Below are 20,470 nucleotides of genomic sequence, written 5' to 3' on the forward strand. Positions count from 1 at the left end.
CAACATACATCCTTACGGTCATCCAGGAGCCTGCAGGAGAGCAGACTTCTACTGACCTTCAGCAGCAAGGGTCTGGCGAGCTCAGCTCCTCTGTGCCCCCATTCCCTGAGTGAAAGACAGAAAACGCAGCACACCCTCTCCCACACTACTCATGCCACAAACTCCTTGCAGCTGTGTGGCTATCACTTGGTCGGTGCCCACCAAAGCACTGACCTTACCCACGCTTTTTAGCTAGCTGTGACATACGTACATGTGGTCACCATCCCTGGAGGTGTTCAAGAAACGTGTAGGTGAGGCACTGAGGGACACGGTTAATGGGCACGGTGGGAATGGCTTGACTGCTGGACTCGACGATCTCAGAGGTCTTTTCCAACCTTCGTGACTCCATGACCGTATGATCATCGGTCGATCAGGTACATGATCGCCTCCGCGGCGCTGCGCCCATCCCCACTCCTTCGCCGTCGTCCCCGGCCGCCACCCGGGGCAAAGGCGCGGGAGGCGGAGAGGCGCAGAGGCCGGGCACGGCGGAGGCGGGTTCCCGGCGCGGCGTAACACCGAGCGACCGGAGCATGGCGCGGGAGCTGAGCCAGGAGGCTGTGCTGGACTTCCTCTGGGCAGCGGGGGGCCGAGCCCCCAACGCGGCGCTGCTCCGCCACTTCCAGGGCTTCCTCCGCGATCCGGCGCTGACGGACGCGCAGCGTGGGGAGCGCCGCGAGCGGTTCAAGCGCCTGGTCAATGCCGTGGCCACCGTGCAACCCGCGTCCGCCGGCACCTCCAAGGACATCGTGCTCCGCCGCAGGTACCGCGACCTCCTCGACGAGGAGCTGCCGCCGCAGGAAGAAGAGCCGGAGGAGAAGAAGGAAGAGGAGAAGGAGACTTTCCCACCGCCCCGCTGCGATCCCTGCCGGCGGCGCGACCTCCCGGGGAGGGGACGGACGGGCGGGGGGCAGCACGGCGGAGCGGCCGCCGCCGCGGGCTGCACTGCCCGGGGCCGCGGTGGGCTCTGCCTCGAGTGCCGCAGGGCGCTCCGCGATGCCGCCGCCGCCACCCCGCCGCCCCCCTATCGGAACCTCCAGGGGCCGCCCCCGTACCGGACGCCGCGGCCGCCCTACGCCGGACCGTCCCCGTCCCGGTGCCCACAGCGGCCGCCGCCTCCCGTCGGGTCTGCCTCTGTCGGGTCGCTGCCACCGCCTGGCCCCAGAGGGCTACTCCCAGCCCGGTCCCCTCTGCTGTCAGCGGGCCCCAGGGTGCCGCCTCTCAGCCGGCCACCTCGGTCCCCACAGCCGTCCCTCGCGGAGCCATCCCCTGCCCAGTCCCTGCCGTTGCTCTCAGCCCCAGAGATGCCGCCCCTGTCGCAGTCCCGGTCCCTGCAGACACTCACTGCTGGACGCAACCCATCCCCATCACTGCTTTTATCAGGCCCGGATGCGCTCCCCCTGCCCCTGTCCAGGTCCCTTCAGATGCTTTCCACCAGGCTTCCCCCATCCTCGCGAGAGGGGCCCAAGGTACGGACCCCCAACGGCCCAGTGCAGCCTCGAGCCATGCGGCTGCACGTCACAGGGCCGCCCTCACCCCCAGCCCTGCCACAGCCAGCAGGCCCCGGAGGGCAGCCCCCCTGCTCCCAGCCCCTTCCTGCCAGTCCACTCCTGTCCCAGTCTGTGCTGCCAGCGTCAGACCCCCAGGGGCCACCAGCTAGCACCCCTCCAGCCCCAATACCTGTCTTCCGCAGCATCAGGTGCCAACTTGCTGTGCTGGAGATGTCTGATGACAGAGGGAGACCCCTCCGTGCAGTGCCCCAGAGGAGCTCATCCATACATGTCCAGAGCCGGGGGCCGATGGTGCCACTGGGTCGGCGGGCGCATGCTTGGCTGGTGGCAGTGTCAGCGGGGCGCTGGGCCAACGTGCGGGGACTTTTCCTGGAGGAGCCAGAGCTGGCCCTGCAGCGGGACTTCATGTCGGGCTTCACAGTGCTGCACTGGCTGGCTAAGCATGGTGATGGGCCAGGCCTGCAGGAGCTGGCCAAAGCAGCACGCCAGGCTGGGCTGGCATTGGATGTGGACGCTCGATCTGGCTGCGGGTATACTCCATTGCACCTGGCTGCCATACATGGCCACACACTCGTCATCAAGGTGTTGGTGCTGCAGCTGGGCTGCCAGGTACAGGTGCGGGATGGCAACGGGCGCCAGCCCTGGGAGTACCTGGGCAGCAGCACCTCCGGGGAGATCTGGCAGCTCCTGCAGGCACCCCGGGGCACGATTATGTTCCCCACGCAGCCCCTGGCCCGTAGTGTGTCCTCAGCCAGCAAGGCTCTGCCGCCTGCAGGCCGGGCACCGCTGGCTGCATGCCTTAAGCCACAGCGTGGCCGCCGGGCAGCATCCCACCAAGCTGGAAGTGAGAGCAACTGACAGACAGCAGCACGCACCCCCTGCACAGGAGACTGGATCCAAGAGGAAGGCAGATGGGCAGGAAAAGCTGCAAACTCAACTGAACTTCTTGAGGAATGTACTTTTAAATTATTGCAATGAAACGTTGTCTGAGTCTCTTTGCTCTCCCTTCAATTTCTTGCTTTTCTGAGAGCAAAATGATGCAGCTCCTTGTTTGGAAGTGCGTCTGAACTGGGGGAATGACTCACAAAGTCATGGGCTTGGGGTCTCGAGCTGTGGTGTGACACATTTGCAGTGTGGCCACAGCCAGGGCAGTGCCAGCTTTCTCTCCCAGGGATGGGCTGCCATTGGTGCTGAGGTTTGCAAAACACCTGCTTACACCACCTACATTCCGGGGAGTAGTGTGAGCTCCTTGTCTAATCCCAGCAGATTAAGGGATGATCCCCTTTCCTAAAAATGCAGTTGGTCCAGAGCTGGCCTTCCAGCAAGCATCTTCAAAGAGGGACTGGCCCTGGCAGAGGGCAGCAGTGGGAGAGCTGCATGAAGGAGGCCGCTAACACACCCACCCCGCCTTGCAGCCCATGCAGACAGGAATGTGGGGCAGCACCGCAGCCCTGCTCCTCTCTGCAGCTGCCCGGCAGCACTCACCCTGCCCCATCTCTCTGGCCCCACGGTCCTTTTCCTCTCACTACAGCACTTGGAAGCGGTACCTGTGCTGTGGCTGCAGATGCCCATTCCCATGCCTTAGGGATGGAAAACATTGCCACAGGAATCCAGGCTGGGCAGACAGGGAGCTCACAGTGGGTACATGACCGGAGCTGTCTGTGCTTTCTCAGACACCCCAGCCCTGAATTTCCTTACAGGAGTTTGTGTGATGGGGATGAGTGGGGCTGGGAGTCTGCGTGCAGAGAAGAGATGTGCAGTGTGGTGATTCCCAAGAGCTTCCAAACCACAAACTGCCTTTTGGAATCCCACTGGACTTAGGAAAAAATGTGTTCTGCTCATTGATTTAGTATAAATGAGCAGTCAAAAAATGCAGCAGGTGAACTGCACACCAGTGCTGCCTGGCTCTCCTGTAGATTTTGTATGAAGGCAGAGATGGAGCTAAGATCTACATGACAGGGGCACATTGCTGCCGGGCTGATGCTCCCACTGCTGGGCTACCCCAGGAGCAGCAGGTGTCAGAGCCTGTGAGTGCAGGGCTGCCAGCTCTGGCACTTTGGGGCAAAGCAGTGCAGAAGGTGGGACTGGTCCTGTATTTGAGGTATGTGCCTAAATGTCTGCAGTTTCGGGGAGGAACAGGAATCGGGGTGGCAGAACCTGACCCTTGCATAACATCCGTGCTGGGGAATGCCTCGAGCCCTTGCTCAAGCACTAATTGAGATCTCCACTTTGCTTGGGGTTTATTTGAAGGTGGAACTCTTTCCTCGCAGAAGAGAACCTTGTCTGTCTGTCTCTGTGGCCATCAAAGGCAGCGGCCTTTTTGCAGCCTGGTTTTCTCCTTTTGGCAATGGAAAGGGCTCTCTAAAGGTTTCCGTGAGCCTCAGCTCTTAAAAGCAACCTGATGATGGGGGTGCCAGTTATGCCACCAGAGCTTTGGTGTCAGAGAGCTTCAGGGAAGAAATCCAAAAAGAAAGAGGATTGTGAGGGGAGCAGAGCCAGGTGAGGGGATGGAACATGGGTATTTTGAGAACAGACATAAGGTTCCTTCCCTGAAGTGGTCCTTTCCCCTCCTCTCTCTTATGGAAGCATACTTCTGCCCCACAGTCACCTGCAACTTCTGCAGAATATGGTTTCCCCCTTTCATATCTCCAGTGTTACTGAGACAAAGACTGAGAAGCACAGCATTACCTTGGGATTCTCACTTTACAGCCTTTCCATGACCTTTCTCCATGACGCAAATCCAAGTAGTGCTTTTTGTCTTCCCTCTGCTGCCGACTTTGTCTGTCACTCTTTCCAGAGCAGCTGTCACTCCCTAGCAGCACTTCAGATCAGCAAGCTGACAAACCTGGGAAGTCATTGTAGGAACTTTATAAAGATGGCACAGTCCAGCTGCGTTCCCCAATTTTTAAGCTATAAAGTCACCCTTAGGAAGTGTTGGACTGCAAAGACCCTTTCCTACCAGATCCAGTGTGCCTTCACACTGCTTTGTCATCCTGGGATTGCTTAGGAGTTCTAGGACTGCTAAGACCAGAAATATTGCACAGCTCTTGCACTGCACAGCTTTATATAGAAGTCAGACACTGCTTGTGGGAATAACCACTTGCTTACTCTGCAGAGAGCTTCATTCTCCAGGTTTTCTGCTGGGGAAATAGGCACAGAAAAGGTGAAACTGATCTTTAGCACACCGAGAATGGGAGACGGAGTGATGCAGGCATCCTAGGTCCTGTTCACCAGCAGCAGCCCACTGTGAACACATTCATATGCAGCCCAAGTACCTCTGCTTCAACATGCTGCTGCTCTCCTTGCTACCTTCTCAGCCTGCCTGGCCCCTTCCAGTTAGGTACACGTGGCTATTTCCTCATTGCAGGTTGATGTGGCTCCTGTGCTCACACCCAACCCAGGCATCTGATTTGCACCACCCTGAGACACAGAACTCTGCCCTCTCCTCCCATCACTTTGGAAGCACGCCTCCCTCTTTACTATGATAAAGTCCACCTTGCTGCTCCCTGTGCTTAACTCTGACAAACCAAAGAGGTGCTTATTCCCTTTACAGACCTTATAAAGTTGGTGTAAAGCTGAAAGTGCTATACCTTCTCATCACCTCCCTGCTCCAGGGATGCGTGCTGCCACACCGGTTCAGCAGATTGCTAGAAGCAGGCAGCTCAGCAGAACTGGACATGTATCTGGTCCATGGAACTTCTGCTAAGGTCTCAATTATGTTCCCAAATTGCAGCTCTGATTAGACTCATGCTGCAGCCTCACTAACAGAAGTTGTGCAGGTGAGCTGGCAGACTGATGCGATTCCTCAGCCTTTAACTGTCTTTATTAGTCACAGACTGTCCTTTGCTCACAGGTCTTCATTGCTTCAGCTTGGTGGAATGGCTTCTTAAAACCCACACATTGACAAGACCAGCACTTAAATCAGTAATCATTTATGCTGAGTGGTGTAAACCTCCATCAGAGTCATATCTTACGACAGATTGAAGATAGGAAACTCCTCCCACCCAGGAAATGAAAGCTCTCCTTCTTGTGGAGCAACTTCCCACCTACAGACGCACCAAATGAATGCTCAGCTTTCTAGTCAGCACACTGGTAATCTCAGCTCATACATCCCAAAAAGCTTTCATGCAATTAGAAGTGTTCTTTGGCAAAGCAGACAAGCAGCACAATAGAGCACTGTTAGTTTAAGCTAAGGCTATCTTCTGTACCACACCTTTGTTAATCTATGACAGGATGAGAAGGAATAGTCTTAAGTTGCACCAGGAGAGGTTCAGGTTGGATATTAGGATAAATCTGTGCTCAGAAGGAGTGGTCAAGTATTGGCCCAGGCTGCCCAGGGAGCTGGTGGTGTTACCATCCTGGAGGTGTTCAAAAAATGTGGAGATGTGGCTCTGGGGGACACGATGAGTGGGCATGGTGGGGATGGGATGATGGTTGAACTAGGTGATCTTAAATGACTCTTCCCACCTTAATAGTTCTATGATCCTAAGCAACAAGATTAAAAATATGCCCATCCAAGAATCCATCACAAAACTTACTTTGTTCTACTATGACAAATGCCATTTGATTTAAATTATTAATACAGAACTCTGAAATGGCTCTAAACAAGAAGACAAGCTCAGTTGCCGCTAGGTTTTGTTAAAGCTAGAATTTCTGATGCCAGGCACTGCAGGTAGAACCAGAGGGCATGTTAGCAGAAGGGGTTTTACGAGAAGAAACAATTAACTGCAACGTTCTTCCATTGTCCACACAATTGCAATAAGGGATATAACTCCACACCTGAACAAAGTAATGTACCTATTCCCTTACAGAGCCTGAGTGCTGGATGTAGCCTGCTTAGAAGGAGGCTGCAAAGGCTTCCTTCCTACCCCTTGTCATGGTTTCTTTGTGAGGTCAATTCTTGTGAGATAACTTACACAGTGAGCAGCAGTGGGATAAGGAGCCAACAAAAAAGAAATTTCCCTGATGCTATTTTGTAGTTCAGTTAGTACAGTTGTGTCTTAGTTATATTAATTTTAAAGTAAAAAGAATTTTATCATTGTTAGGCAAAGCTTAAAAAGGGTATAGTTGAGGGGTAGGAGACTGCTACAACAGGTCATGTTATTGCTGAATACATGAAAAAAGATGTATAAAAGAAAGAAAATAACTGCTAGAGGGATAGAAAATGAAAATACATAAAAAATAGTTGAAAAAAAATTTTTTTAAAGAGGAGCTGGGTAGAGAAAAATAATTTGGTACCTTGCATTACCTAAGGGCTGGTTTCACCAGTTCTACTGGATGAGGCAAAGTCTTATGTAGCTGAGCATCCGGGGGCACCAGGTGCTATGGGCAGGAGGTATGGTGTTGAGGCACCATGGTGATAACTGCCCGACCCTACACAGCAGTTCCCAATGCAGCAGTCTGCCTGTAGGAATGGGACATCCTGCAAACCCTGTGCTCCCTTCACTGGAGCAGAGTCTGATCTGATAGAACAAACCTGGGGATGCATACTGATAACTGACAGCAGTTAGCAAAGGTGTTTTATAGGGTCTGACGCAGCTCTGAGTATTTCAGTGGAAGTGGAAACCACAAGAATCTGCAACAGTGTGCGTCTCATGCCTGGACTCCCCTAACTTTTTGGCAGTGGCCAAATAGCAAGTGCAGAGTGTTTGTTATCTTAGATTGTCCAAAGTCCGCCTGGGAGTTGCATGCCAATGGGTAAACAGAAAAGATTGCTTAGTGTGAAGGGGAAGGTCCTGTGCCTCACGTACAGAAAGGGCAAGAAAGTCCCAGGCTTTAACTGGGAGTGCACTGTTGCTACAGGAATGTGGAACTCAGCTTCCTCCACCAACAAGCACTTCGCCCTTCTTATCGCCCTCGTGTTTCTCATGCTGTATTGTGAACCTATCTGCAGTGTGAGGATTTGGGCTGTTCATTTATCAGGGGTAAATGTGTGCATGGGGCTGCAGCCATTGCTGAGAGGGCTGACAGCAGTCTAGCTTGTTCTGGCATCCCGTCCTTGACTACCAGCAGCCAGCACTTGATCTTTTGGTTTGCATTCTCCTGGCCCACAGACACAATGGGGAGCTGATAAGCATGAGGGCAGGGATTTTCCTCAGAGCCAGGTGCCCTGCTAGTGGCCAAGATGTGGGGCTCAGAGCAAAATGTACTTAGTGAGCCTGAGGGCAAATGATGTTGCTACGTTGCCTGTAGGGCTCCAGCAGAGGCTGTGAAGAGACTGGAGCAGCAATTTTGCCCTCTTATGTACACCCCCCATCCTCTTGCAGCTTCAGGCAGTGTCACATTGACATTGAAGGTGAAGCTTGAGTCTTGAATTATCTTTTTTTCTGGCTGATGGTTCATATGCCACAAGCACATTGTCTTATATTTGCTCTTCCCAGCTCAGTTCTGCTCATTACAGCACATGGGTAAAGACAAGAAACGTGTCAGGTAGGAGATGCTATGCAGCAAGAGGCTGACAAAACTATCAGAAATCCCTAAATATAAAGCCTCTTCCAGGAAGGAGGGATAAGCAACGTTGTTTCGTAACATATAGTATGTGTATGTCAAAACACATCTGTTTCCAGAAAAAGAGAAGGAACTGCACTGCACTGTACAAAGCTATCCATCTCTTTATCTCTTTGAGTAGACATGGCTGAAGTGATTTTTGAAAACAGGCAAATGAATGTTTCTCCCAAGGCAAGACAGCTCCTAGGCAAGTGGCTGTAATAAAGCCCATCCAGAGGAGGTCAGTAAGCCTGGCAGTGCTGCCTCCAAGGTAAAGACACAGATGGCATTGTTAAGGGAACTTACGCATTTTTCTGTGCATAAACAATAGAGCTGGCTTAGTCATCAGCTGAATGGCATGCTCAAGGAAAATGTTCATCTTTTTGTTCAGGAGTTATTTGCATCTGACTTTGATTTTTTTTGTCTTCTTGCTTTATAAATACAGAAAGGATGATTGAAGAAAACAGCTCACAACTCTCCCCTCTCCTTGGTTTCTGGTTCCTTCTTTACAGCAAGCCTACTCCTTCTGATAGCATCACCTGCTGACTTCAGATTGGTTGGCTTTTTAGCTGCTGGGAGGACTGACAGTGGGGAGACTCCGGGGCTGCCAGTAGCAGCAGGTGGGATCTCTGAAAGCAGGGACTCTGGGTCCGAAGTGCTGACCTGCTTCATCTCCAGTGCTGCAATCTCGCTGAGGCACTCTGGAGAAGCTGCTTCTTTTTGAAGAAATAAAATACCTTCAGATTTCCAGTGGTCTGGAGTAGTTGTGCCTTGTCAGGAATGTCAGCAACCAGGCATTGCTCATGTGGCATCTGCTCCTCATGCTGACAGGCTTGGCTGGGTCCCTCCTGACACGTGGGGGTGACAAAACACCCACGGATACAGATGTAGCATCCATACAAGTCCTATTCCTCCTGACTGTGGCCAAGAGGAAGGGGACATACAGTGGTGCTTCCCCTGGATTCTGATGTCTTGCAGATTTCTGTAGGTGTGATGCCTTGGACTGAGGCTTCCAAAGCCACTGTGGGATTCTGCCAGCCTCTCTCAGCCAGCCAGTTATCTCCTGTAGAGGTGAGCACAGAGTGCTGTACACCCACGAACCATGGCAGGGCTGTGTCTTAGAGTCTTGGCGGGGTCTGTCAGCTTTTGCTGACTAATGTGGTGGCCGCAGCATTCAGTCTCACATGGGACTTGGAGGCACAGCTCAACCCATGCCACAAGTCACCCTCACAATTTCCTGCTTCCTGTCAGCGTAAGAAACCCTGTCTACCTTCCTTTTTCCTTGCATCCTACAGTGCTCAGGGCTCTCTGCTGCTTCAATTCATTGTGCTGTGGCTAGAAATTCTTTGTGGATCCACCCAGGAGCTGCAAGCAAGATCACCACAGCCTTCAGGGGGTTTGGGAGTAGGGTTTTTGATCTGCCCACTGTGCTCAGTAATGATGCTCTTGCTTCCAAACAGAATTTGCTGGACTACCAAGTGCAGGTATGCATCCTAAGATGTGTGTCTGTAGATACTCCCAACTGGCTTTCTTCTTCAGCTGTCACCTGAGATGTCCCTTTCTAGCCACCTCGGAAGTGGACTGTCATCAACCACAGCAGTCAGGCAACCAACCAGTTTGCCTTTGGTACTGATTTAAAGCCCAAGCCTTCTCTATGCCTTTACATAAGAAGGTCCAGCAGCTTCCTGGAACATGTACAACAAAAACCCAAACATGTACAGTGGCCTGTAAAGCCAGCTTGCATTAGGGCAATTCTTAGTGTCAGAATCTGCCACAACCACACTTGTGTTTACTGCTGCTGGAGCCAAACTGGTAGGGGCAACTGTTTAAAATTTACAAAGTAGTTAAAATTAATTTTAGCAGCATGCAAAGCTCAGACCTGTGATGTGCATAGCACACAATCCTGCGTACTCGGTGTGCTGAGCGGATGGCAGCAGTATGAGGTGGCTGAAGATGTGCACTGCATGCTAATGACCATCCAGCTTGGCAGTCTTGTCAGGAGGGGCTGGTAACATAGCTGCTGCTGTAATGTTACCATCATTGGAAGAAAACTGTGGAGGAGACATAGCTCTTTGAGATTGCTGCACATCAATAGCAGCAACACTTTTGGATTCCCCCCTGTGGTGTTCCTTAGCCTGGGCACCGAAGAAATTTCCCAAAGAAATCTACAAACTCTGGTGCTGATGCTCATTGAATCATAGAATCACTGAGTCACAGAATCATTAAGGCTGGAAAAGACCTTTAAGATCATTCAGTCCAACTGCTGACCCATCCCCAGCATGCCCACTAACCACGTCCCTCAGTGCCACACCTCCAGGGATAGTAATTCCACCACTTCCCAGAGCAGCCTGTTCCAATACTTGACCACTCTTTCAGAGAATAAACTTTTCCTAATATCCAGTCTGCAAGGAATACTGGCAGACCTTCCCATGAGCCCTGTGCAGAGAAGGTCAGTGTGCTGTCTTTCTCACTTTTCCTCTGCTCCTTTTCCTAAGAGGCTCCTGGAACCTACTGCATCTCACCAGGTGATGCTGATGCTCCTCTGCTAGGAGGAGGTGGTGGAGAGAAGAAACCCACAGACAGCTCCCAGACGTGATGACTTCTTGCCAGAATCCCCAGATATTCCTGGCAGCTTTTTGTACATCTTGTTTCCTGTGGCAGCACCCTGTGCCAACACTCCCCAGCAGACCTCTGTTCTCAGGCAGATGTAACATGGCTGCAGAGGTCTCACATTCCCAAACTGTAAGGCATTTTGTACGGGGATTAGCTGTTCTATTTTATAATGACAATAATAAGCTTTTATAGCTCTTCTTAGGACGCTTCCCTGCATTAATTTGATTTAACAATAATGAAAGCTTTGTACTAAAGGGATCCAATAATGTTGGTCTTAAACCTGAGTGTGTCTTTGTTTACTGCACTTCAACACAGAGAAGATTAGAGTGTGTTTGAAGCAAGGGAGCCCTCATGACACAAGACTCGATTCACGTAAAGCCTAAGTCTGCTTGAGAAAACGCAGTGACTGAGAAGAGCGCAGGAAAGGGAAGAAGTTTCAACCCAAGGAGCATTATTTTGATTGCACTTCAGTATCTTGGGACTTTGAACCCTCAGTGTTAGTGGTTCTTTGAGGTCTGTTGCTGGCTTTTTTTAATCAGCTTGCTCTTTGCGAGGCATTCTTCAAATACTGATTGACAATTTTCTCCTGCCTAAAGCCTGAATTTGAAATATTTGTGCCAGCTTTAATACAATTCCTTTTCACTGTGTGGGTGGCTCAAAGGAGACCAGTTCTGGCGCACAAATGCCTTTGTGGGGAAAGAACTCCAGATGGTTTCAGTTTCTAAACCATCCTGGCACGCTGTGCGTGCTGCATGACAGTCTAGAGGAGAGCTCTCTCACATTAGCCCAGTTTCAGGTTGCTGAGATGATTTGGTAGACAGAGGGCTGGTACACAAGGCTGAATCCCGACCCGTTCCAAGTCAATGTGAGGCATTTTTCTCCTACTGATTTGAGCAAATCCGCAAACGAAACTACTTCAGGGTCATTCAGTACACTGCCTTGCAGGTTTTGCATAATTAGTTATGTAAAGAAAGCCAAGCCTTCAAAAACAGTAGAAAGGAGAAAACACAAAAAGGCCACCAGACATTGCTTTCCTCAGCTGCTGAGGGAAAACAAAGATGTAGCCTGTACCTTCTGCTGTATGGAAAAGGTGGGAAGGATGACTTCACTACTTCTTTTATTTTATCAGTGATGCAGGTTTTGCTTGCCCAGGTTTCCCTGCAGCTCTCAAGACAACCTGAGCTATGTGTAATGCGTGGGAAGTGCTGCTGTCTTCTGAGGTATCCCAGGGAAGAAGTGTTTTAGGGTGTAATCCCTATTGTAAAAGTTTGCAACGTGGCCATAGCTGACATAAGTAAAAAGGTAACACCATTATAAATAAATACCACAAACTGTCAGAGTTGACAGACCTCTAGAAAACACTTGCTTAGAGAATTGACTGGGTTTGTCCTGTGTAACGTGCATCTTGTACCCTGAAGTGGTAAGAAATGGGAAAAAGGGTGGCCCAGCAGGGGGAGGTGCAGCATAACAGTGCTGGATTCATAAGTGAGCTCAGGGTAGTAGGGACCTGAAATGAGCAAATGTGAGCAGCTCCTCAGAGCTGCAGGAAAAAGTGCTGAGGAGGTGTTTGCCATTTGCATGTTTGTAAGGTATGGGGTATGCTAAAGTGAAATGAACTTCAAATAACAAAGCTGCAGTTCTAGGCGGAGAGCAATGCACTCCCATTGGATCCGCTCCACCAAGAGATGAACGTAGGGATGGTCAGCTGGAGTCAGTGGTAATGAGGGGAATAAATATGTTGGGGCTTACTTAAAGTCCCACTGAAGAGATCAGCAAAATCCTTTCATCGCTCGGTGAGAAAGTGCAAGACATTCTTTATAATTAACTTACTTTCTAATTAACTTAGAATAGAGGTGCTTCCCTTTTAATAGAGGGGAAGATGAAATCCGGAAGCGACCTGGAATAAATTGCTGCAGTGGTATGTGGCTGTGCAGCCCCAGCGAGCATCTTCAGTGGCCTGGGCCGTCAGCCCCTCCTCCTGCACAGCCTTTCCTCAGAAGAAATACCCAGGAAAGCTTTGTCTTTTGCAGAGCTGGATGAAGTTGGGTGCTCAGCCCCACCAAAATCAGCGTTTTCCTGTAGCATGCAATTTTTAATGATGTGAGTCATTAGCCAGAGAGAGGACTCGCCAAGGGCTAGGGTGTATTTTCTCTCGCAGAAGATTAAAAAGAGCAATAATCACCATGCTGCATCTGTTTGGCATTTATCTTTTAAAGCAAATCTGGGGGATTTTTGGAGACTGTTAGGAGAAAATCAGACTGGCCAGTTTTCTGCCTCCAGTCTGTATGAATGAAGTGAGAAACTAAGAGCTGGGGCTGGACACTGGGTGCTGGCAGGGCCTCCTGCTCTCAAGAGTGAGCCTCCAGGCCCTGCTGCTGGGAGGACACCCTTAATTAACCGCCCTGAGAAAACTCCTCCAGGTATCACCCTCTAAAAGAGCAGGAGATGACTGCCTCTCCCTGCCTCTGCCACAGCTGCTTGGCAGTGCACCTCCTCCCCAAAAATTAGCAGATAGCAGGAGCTCTAAGGGCCTGCATGCATGGCAATCCCATGAGTTGCCCATGAGATGCCTCTTGAGTACCCCATGAGATGCCCATGAATCGGGCATCTCAGCACTGGTATCTCAGACTAAAGTTGGGCTGACTTTGCAAAGTGTAAAACTGTCAGTGCTCTAATTACAGAATCACAGAATCACAGAATTGTAGGGGTTGGAAGGGACCTCCTGAGATCATCGAGTCCAACCCCCCTGCCAAAGCAGGTTCCCTACACCAGGTAGCACAGGTAGGCATCCAGGCAGGTCTTGAACATCTCCAGAGAAGGAGACTCCACCACCTCCCTGGGCAGCCTGTTCCAGTGCTCCGTCACCTCACTGTAAAGAAGTTCTTGCGCATGTTTGTGCGGAACTTCCTATGCTCCAGTTTCTGGCCATTTCCCCTTGTCCTGTCTCCACTCACCACTGAAAAGAGTCCGGCCTCGCCATTCTGCCCCCCACACCTCAGATATTTATAGACCTGGATCAGGTCCCCTCTCAGTCTCCTTTTCTCAAGGCTGAACAGACCCAGTTCACTCAGCCTTTCCTCACAGGGGAGATGCTCCAGGCCCTTCACCATCTTCGTGGCCCTCCGCTGGACTCTTTCCAAGAGATCCCTGTCTTTTTTGTACTGGGGAGCCCAGAACTGGACGCAGTACTCCAGATGAGGTCTTACCAGGGCAGAGTAGAGGGGGAGGATCACCTCCTTTGACCTGCTGGCCACGCTCTTTTTAATGCACCCCAGTAAGCCATTGGCCTTTTTGGCCACAAGGGCACACTGCTGGCTCATGGCCAACCTGTCGTCCACCAGGACACCCAGGTCCCTTTCCGCAGAGCTCCCCTCCAGCAGGTCATCCCCCAACCTGTACTGGTGCATGGAATTATTCCTCCCCAGATGCAAGACTCTACACTTGCTTTTGTTAAACCTCATCCGGTTTTTTTCTGCCCAGCTCTCCAGCCTGTCCAGGTCTTGCTGAATGGCAACACAGCCTTCAGGCGTGTTTCTTCATAAGGTTGGTGCTCTAATTCATTAAGGTTGGAGAGATATCTAAGACCATCCAGTCCAGCCCCCAACCCATCCCCACCATGTTCATTGACCGTCTTCCTCAGTGCCACATCTCCACATTTCTTGAACGTCTTCAGGGATGGTGACTGCCCCACCTCCCTGGGCAGCCTGTACCACTGCATCACCACTCCTTTAGAGGAGAAATGTTTCCTAATATCCAACCTGAACCTTCCCAGCACAACTTGAGGCCATTATGTTCTGTCCTATCACTATTATCAGGGAGAAGAGGCAGACTCCCATCCAGCCACAGCCTCCTTCCTGGGGGTTGTATAGTGCCACAAGGTCTTCCCTGAACCTCTTCTTCAGACTAAACAATCCCAGTTCCCTCAGCCACTCTCTATAAGACTTGTGCTCCTGATCTTTCACAGCTTCGTTGCCCTTCTTTGTAGTGAGAGGCTGAAAACTGAGCACAACTGAGCACTCAAGGTGCAGCTCACCAGTTCTGTGTACACAGGGATGATCACCTCCCTGCTCTTGCTGATTGCACCATTTCTGATACAAACCAGGATGTCATTGGCCTTCTTGGCCACCTGGGCACACTGCTGGCTTATGTTCAGTTGGATTCAACTAACACCCCCAGATCTTTTTTCTCTGCACAGCTTTTCAGCCCAGCTCCCAGCCCTGCTCCCAGCCCTTAGTATTGCATGGGGCAAGGCCTAAGGATTTGCTGCTAACACAGCCTGGCTGCCAGTGCAGAGCACTCAAGGAAAGCTGACAGTGCAGTTTCTGTATTATTAGACAGATACATCACTATCTGAACAAAAGGAAGAGAGTAGGACACACCAGGCCAGAAAAGCAACTTACAAAACGTGCATTTCAGAAGGGGAATTGGAATGGACAACACTAAAGCCCCACTTGCCAGCAGCTCAGTTTCCAGAATAAACGCTGCAGCACTAAAAGGAGGAGAAATCTCCAGGGGTTTCGCAAAGCTGAATGGAACACAAACACAAAAACCCAACCGACCAAACAAAATTTGCTCAACCCCTCACACGTGGCAGCCAGCAGGGCAACAGCTGTACACAAGCGTGGAAAGGAGGCGACTAAAGCCTCTCTCCAACACGTGATTGATCCCGTTAACATCATGCTAGGAACTGGGGTAAGCTTAAGGTGGAATTTCTTCGGCTTGCTCAGGGCCGTCTGTGCTGGAACCTGCTCCTGGTGCTGTTTGCTATAGGCTCTGGCTCTGTGCTAGCAGTTACCTCCTGGCTTCTGCGTGGCCCTTGCATAAATATGGGATAGCCAGAGAGTTATCTGGAGGCCAGAGGATACATGGGATTTTTCCTCTGGTACCTTTAGTCAGCATTTTGCTCTCTTTTATACATTCCAGTTGCAGGGCTCCAATTCAGGCTTGTGACTTTCTAGCTGAAAATGCAGCTGAGCTTTGACTGGCCGAGTCATACAGGCTGTTGAAATGCCAGTTCAGGAATGGGTGCACAGATATTTGGGGCAGGGTAGTGTCAGGAGTTGGGGTGCAGTCGGTGTAACAGCAAGCACAGTCTGCTGAAGGTTCCACAGCCTCCTGCAGGGCAGCATGTCTCCTTTGCTATTCAGCCAGAAGCAGCCCTTCCTGGCACTATGTGAGATACGTATCTCACAGGCCAGCCAAGGCCCAACTAAGTAACATGCTGCCTCTATGCAAAGCTCTGACTGCAGTTTTGCAAGCAGAGCTGTGAAGCTGCATGCCACTAACATCATGTCCTGCAGGAGGGAAACTGAGGCACAAAGGATCCGGCTGAGCAGGTAGTGGGGACCCGCTAGAACAGCCTCGGTCCTGCCTCTCCATCTGCCAACAGAGTGTTTCTCTTTTTCCCTCTAGAGTCTGGAACGGAACCAGTGGGATCATGCTGCTTCTCAAACACTGCAGCCTGAGTTCTCGCACCAAGCAGCGCCCCACACATACAGCACTAACTTAGAGATACTTTCAACCACTGGCATTGCCACAAACAGTTAGGTTGCACTGAACTGCAGGCAGCGACGTTTCATTCCCAGGAGCTCCCAACTGCCCTTTGCAAGCACAAGGCTGTGCCTGAGTGTGAGCACACACGTACTCTCAGAAGCTGGGAACAGTAACATAAGGACTCCAACCCAGATTTCAGGCAGGGATCACCTAACAAAAAGCAGCCACCTCACTGCAGGCACAGAGCCATGGGATGAGAGCCAACATACACTGCTGCCTAGCAGCTAAAAGGGCTTACAGGAAGGATTTCTAGGATCATGCAGAAGCAAACAATCACTGGCTTCAAAAATCACACACATCCTGCCCACAAAGAACAATATCAATCACAATCTCCTACTGCCTACTTTAAATGGCTGGAAAAGCTCCAGCTCCCAGACAGCTGAAACTGATCCCCTTCTTGTCCCCCCCCTCGCACCCCCCCCATCATGTGATGGTCCTGCCCAAGTGATTTAAGCTGCTGGAGCCGAGCGCTGAGTCACGTTGGCTGTGGAGCAGGGGCTTGGGGCATCTGCAGCATGGAGCAAGTGAGTGCCCCAGGCAAGATTTGGGGGTGGCTGCCTGTGGGTTCTGGGTCGGTGCCAGGGGGAGGAGGAGGCAAGGATTAGGCGAGAGGAAATGCTGGGCTGATACGAGGCTGTGGGAGGAACAGCTAGGGCTGACTGGCTGTGTTTCTTTTCTAGTGTGATATTTAAGTAGAGAAGCTGTTTTAATTCATGTTTTATTTTAAAGTTTTGAGATCATCTGCAGCTTACAGTTTGAATATCCTTTCTTTCTTTAATTTTTCCTTCTCGAAAAATGTATTTTGAGTCCAGGGCCATGCAAGTTTGTATAACGGCAGAAGGAAGGAGGGCTGTGTGTGCTGACCCTATGCTGGCACCATGCCTATTCTTTTGACTGTACCACAAACAGAGCCGTAAGATAGTGCTGTAGTGATGAGCAGTTCAGTGGCTGTGGGGACCTGATCCCATTAGCCTCTTCCTTGGGCACGGCAGTGAGCAGGCATGAAGTCTCACACTGTTTTGGTTGAGTGACTGTCTCAAAGAGCTCTGGAGCAGCCCACAGCTACTGGCCACTGGTTGTGCAAGAAGAACCAGCCCACATGAGTAAAGTAACCAAATGCAAGTTCATTTCCCTATCTTATCTGCCATGTGGTTGGGCTCCGCACTATTGCAGCTGGGCCTGGAAACACGGGCATTGAAGCATGGTTTGGGTTAAACCTAACCGCACCAACAACATCTTCTTCTTAGCTGAAGGAGGTGGGGATTCTACTTGCTATTTTGGGGGTGTGTGGCTGGAGAAGTGAATAATCTGGCTCCAGGGATGGCATCAATCCCTCTTCATCCCTGCAGGAGCTTCCCTAAGTGTGTGTGCTTGGCTCTGCTGGGCTGCAGTCAGAAGCAGGCTCTACTAACTCCTCTGTGCACTTAGCTCTAGGTTAAACCAGCAGATATTTTGGGTGGCCCCTGTAGGGTGGAGATCTGCCTGGAGTGGGGGGACACTGTTACAAAAGCTAACTGCTATTAATTCTGTGCTGATGGCTGCTGCTAAGTGAAAGGTGCAAGCTTCATTGTGAGGCAGTCCTTTGTAGCAGCTGGTCGATCAGCAGCTCAGTCCACCCCTGTCCTCATTGCAGTGGTTAAAACTACTTCCACATGAGTTTGTGCTGCTCAGTGGGGTGACAGCACAGGACTGATGACTGTGACCTGGATTCTCCGGCAAGTGGCTGAGGCAGCATGGCTGGTGCAACCCTGGCTCTAGCACTGAATGACAAAGGCCTTTGGGTCTGTGGGATCTGGTTTATGCCTCACACCAGGCAGGGCTGGTGGGCTGCCGTTGGGATGCTGAGCCCTGTGGTTTGGTCCTACAGGGATTGGTTGTTACCCAGCTGGATGTACAGCCTGGAGAGTGTGTCAAGGTCAAAGGGAAGATCCCATCTGATGCCAAAGGGTGAGTGAACAGATGGTTTGGAGGCTCCTGCCTTCTCAGGGGCTGACAGAGCTCCTACTGGGTTCAGCCTGTTGGCACTTGGTAGCTGGGCATTTCCTCATCACTGCCTTTCCATCTCCCCAGGTTTTCTGTGAATGTAGGGAAGGACAGCAGCACCCTCATGCTTCATTTCAACCCTCGCTTTGACTGCCACGGGGATGTCAACACTGTTGTGTGCAACTCGAAAGAGGATGGCATGTGGGGTGAGGAGGACAGGAAGGCTGACTTCCCCTTTCAGCATGGCGACAAGGTTGAGGTGAGGTGCTAGAGGTCTGTGCAAGGCCCTGACATAATGTACTGGTGGGCTGAGGGCAACTTTTGTAATGCTACCAGGTGGAGAAGGGGCAGGTATGGAAAGGGAGCTAGGCAAGGGAAGAGTCCTGCAGCTGACCAACTGCCTGGATTGGTCTGAGTCAATGCCCAACAGCTCAGCTGTATTCAGTGCCCCACTCTGGCCTTGCTCTGTAAGGTGTGCAAGTAAGAGCAATTAAAACACTGACCTGTGATTCAGATGGATCTGCCTTATCCCTTAGTTGCAGAAGCTTGGGACTGAGATTAGTCAGAGCAAACCAGTTTCATCCTTTCACTTCTGCACTGAGCTAGCAGGCATTGCCTTCACCACCTGTGGACATCTCAACTGTCCTGCACCCACTGTGCAGGAAGAAGGGAGCCTGCCTTGTGACCTGTGATGTGCTAGCCTTCCTTTTTGTGGTTCCTTACAGATCTGTATCTCCTTCGATGCAGCGGAGGTCAAGGTGAAGGTGCCTGAAGTGGAGTTTGAGTTTCCCAATCGGTTGGGCATGGAGAAAATTCAATATCTGGCTGTGGAGGGTGACTTTAAAGTGAAAGCTATTAAGTTCAGCTAACTGCTACAGCTTGTTTTTGTTTTCTTTTCCCCTGCATAGTGAAATAAACCCAAACTTGCCATGGCCGCTTTCTCTGCTGTTTCCTGCTCTAATCTGCTTGCTTGTGTGTGCTATGGGGGTGGGCAGTGGGAAAGGGTATGTGTCCACCTATATACTCATCTACACTGCTGCCTTGCAGCTGCTGTTGAGCTGGACCACACAGCTGGCAAAGTATAACCTACTGTGACCTAAGCTCCTGTAGCAATAGGTTCTCCTTTAACCCTGTTTGCTGCAGTGAGTGGTCTCTGGTTGTTTGCTTCCCAGATTCTGGAGTTAGTCCCAGGCTGCTGTGACAGAGAAGCTCTAACAAGTATGTTTTAGGCATGCCTTGTGTCATCCCTGTCCAGGCAGTGCTACTCCATCCTCCTTGCTGGAGAGATACAGGGCATGGCTTGTGCTTTTGCAGAAAGCTCTGCTCTCTAAGAAAATGGTTTGACATGTTGCAGGCTGGCGCTAAAGAGCAGGCGAATTCAGTGAACTGCATGTGGCGGGGAAGAGACAGGAGTGAAGGGCAAGACCTGAGGCATCTCTGCCACTTCACAAGCTATGGTCTTGATGCTGTCAGAGACCCAGTGATGCAGTCACTGGTTTAGTTATGTGGCAGGTAGGGATACTGGAAGTATGGGATCCTGAATGCACTAAGCACAACTAGTGAATTGTCTCTTCCTCTTGAAACCTCTTGCTCTGCTCATGCAATGCCTTGGAGTGTGCCTGCTACAGTTATTCCCAAGCTGCCTGCTAGCTATGTCCAGACAGGGTTTACCATAGCATTTGAGAACCTAATGAGAGAGAATGGATCCCTGCCCACTGAGTGTGAGAAGCCTAGGTGTGGGGCTGGCCCTGTGGCTGTCACAGCTGTGCTGGTGTGAGATGCTGCAGTTGGCCAAATACTGCTGAAGTGGTGAAATTTGATCCCTGTTGGCTAAACTCTGACAACAGGGCTGTTATGGTCCAGGCTGTATTTGCTGTTACTTGGAACAGCTGAGTAGCCAGGCCAGCTGCCGGGGAAAGGGAGTAAGCCTCTGCAGAGTATGTGAGCCATTTGAATGCCTTTTATGGGGAGGCTGGCCTGGCTGCACTGTGGCAGCTGCCCCAGAACTGAGGAATCTGTGAGGTGACTTGCTTTGGAGGTGGCTTTATTGATAGCCTTTTCCCTCTGTTTCCTGGAAACTCAATCATGAAGGCCGGAAGGATATGGGCCATAGCTATGTCTTGCCAGTTACCTTGTGGGCATAGATACGGTGATGCAGCTCCTCCTATTTAGCCTTCAGATCTGATGTAGCTCATAACAGTGAGGGACTGGCAGTGTGCAAATGAGCAGGATGCTTTATGGGCACTTGTCTCTTTCAGGGCAGTATGTGTGTCTGGAGAACATCCACC

The 20,470-nt window shown here is 51.1% G+C and overlaps 2 protein-coding genes across 2 annotated transcripts; both read left to right on the forward strand.

Annotated features, from left to right (window-relative positions):
- Positions 1-569: 569 nt before the first annotated feature.
- On the forward strand, positions 570-2,558 carry SOWAHB (sosondowah ankyrin repeat domain family member B). Its single transcript, XM_042871755.1, has one exon. It carries the CDS (start codon positions 570-572, stop codon positions 2,403-2,405), a length of 1,836 nt encoding a protein of 611 aa, XP_042727689.1. The 3' UTR covers positions 2,406-2,558.
- A 14,082-nt stretch (positions 2,559-16,640) lies between these two features.
- On the forward strand, positions 16,641-19,116 carry LOC122179586 (16 kDa beta-galactoside-binding lectin). The gene is made up of 4 exons (XM_042870498.1): positions 16,641-16,723; positions 18,067-18,146; positions 18,270-18,441; positions 18,908-19,116. Exons 1-4 carry the CDS (start codon positions 16,715-16,717, stop codon positions 19,049-19,051), a joined length of 405 nt encoding a protein of 134 aa, XP_042726432.1. The 5' UTR covers positions 16,641-16,714; the 3' UTR covers positions 19,052-19,116.
- Positions 19,117-20,470: the final 1,354 nt, after the last annotated feature.

This window comes from Lagopus leucura, unplaced genomic scaffold (assembly GCF_019238085.1).
Source record: "Lagopus leucura isolate 7727_CA_CO unplaced genomic scaffold, USGS_WTPT01 Super-Scaffold_100004, whole genome shotgun sequence".
NCBI lineage: Eukaryota > Metazoa > Chordata > Aves > Galliformes > Phasianidae > Lagopus > Lagopus leucura.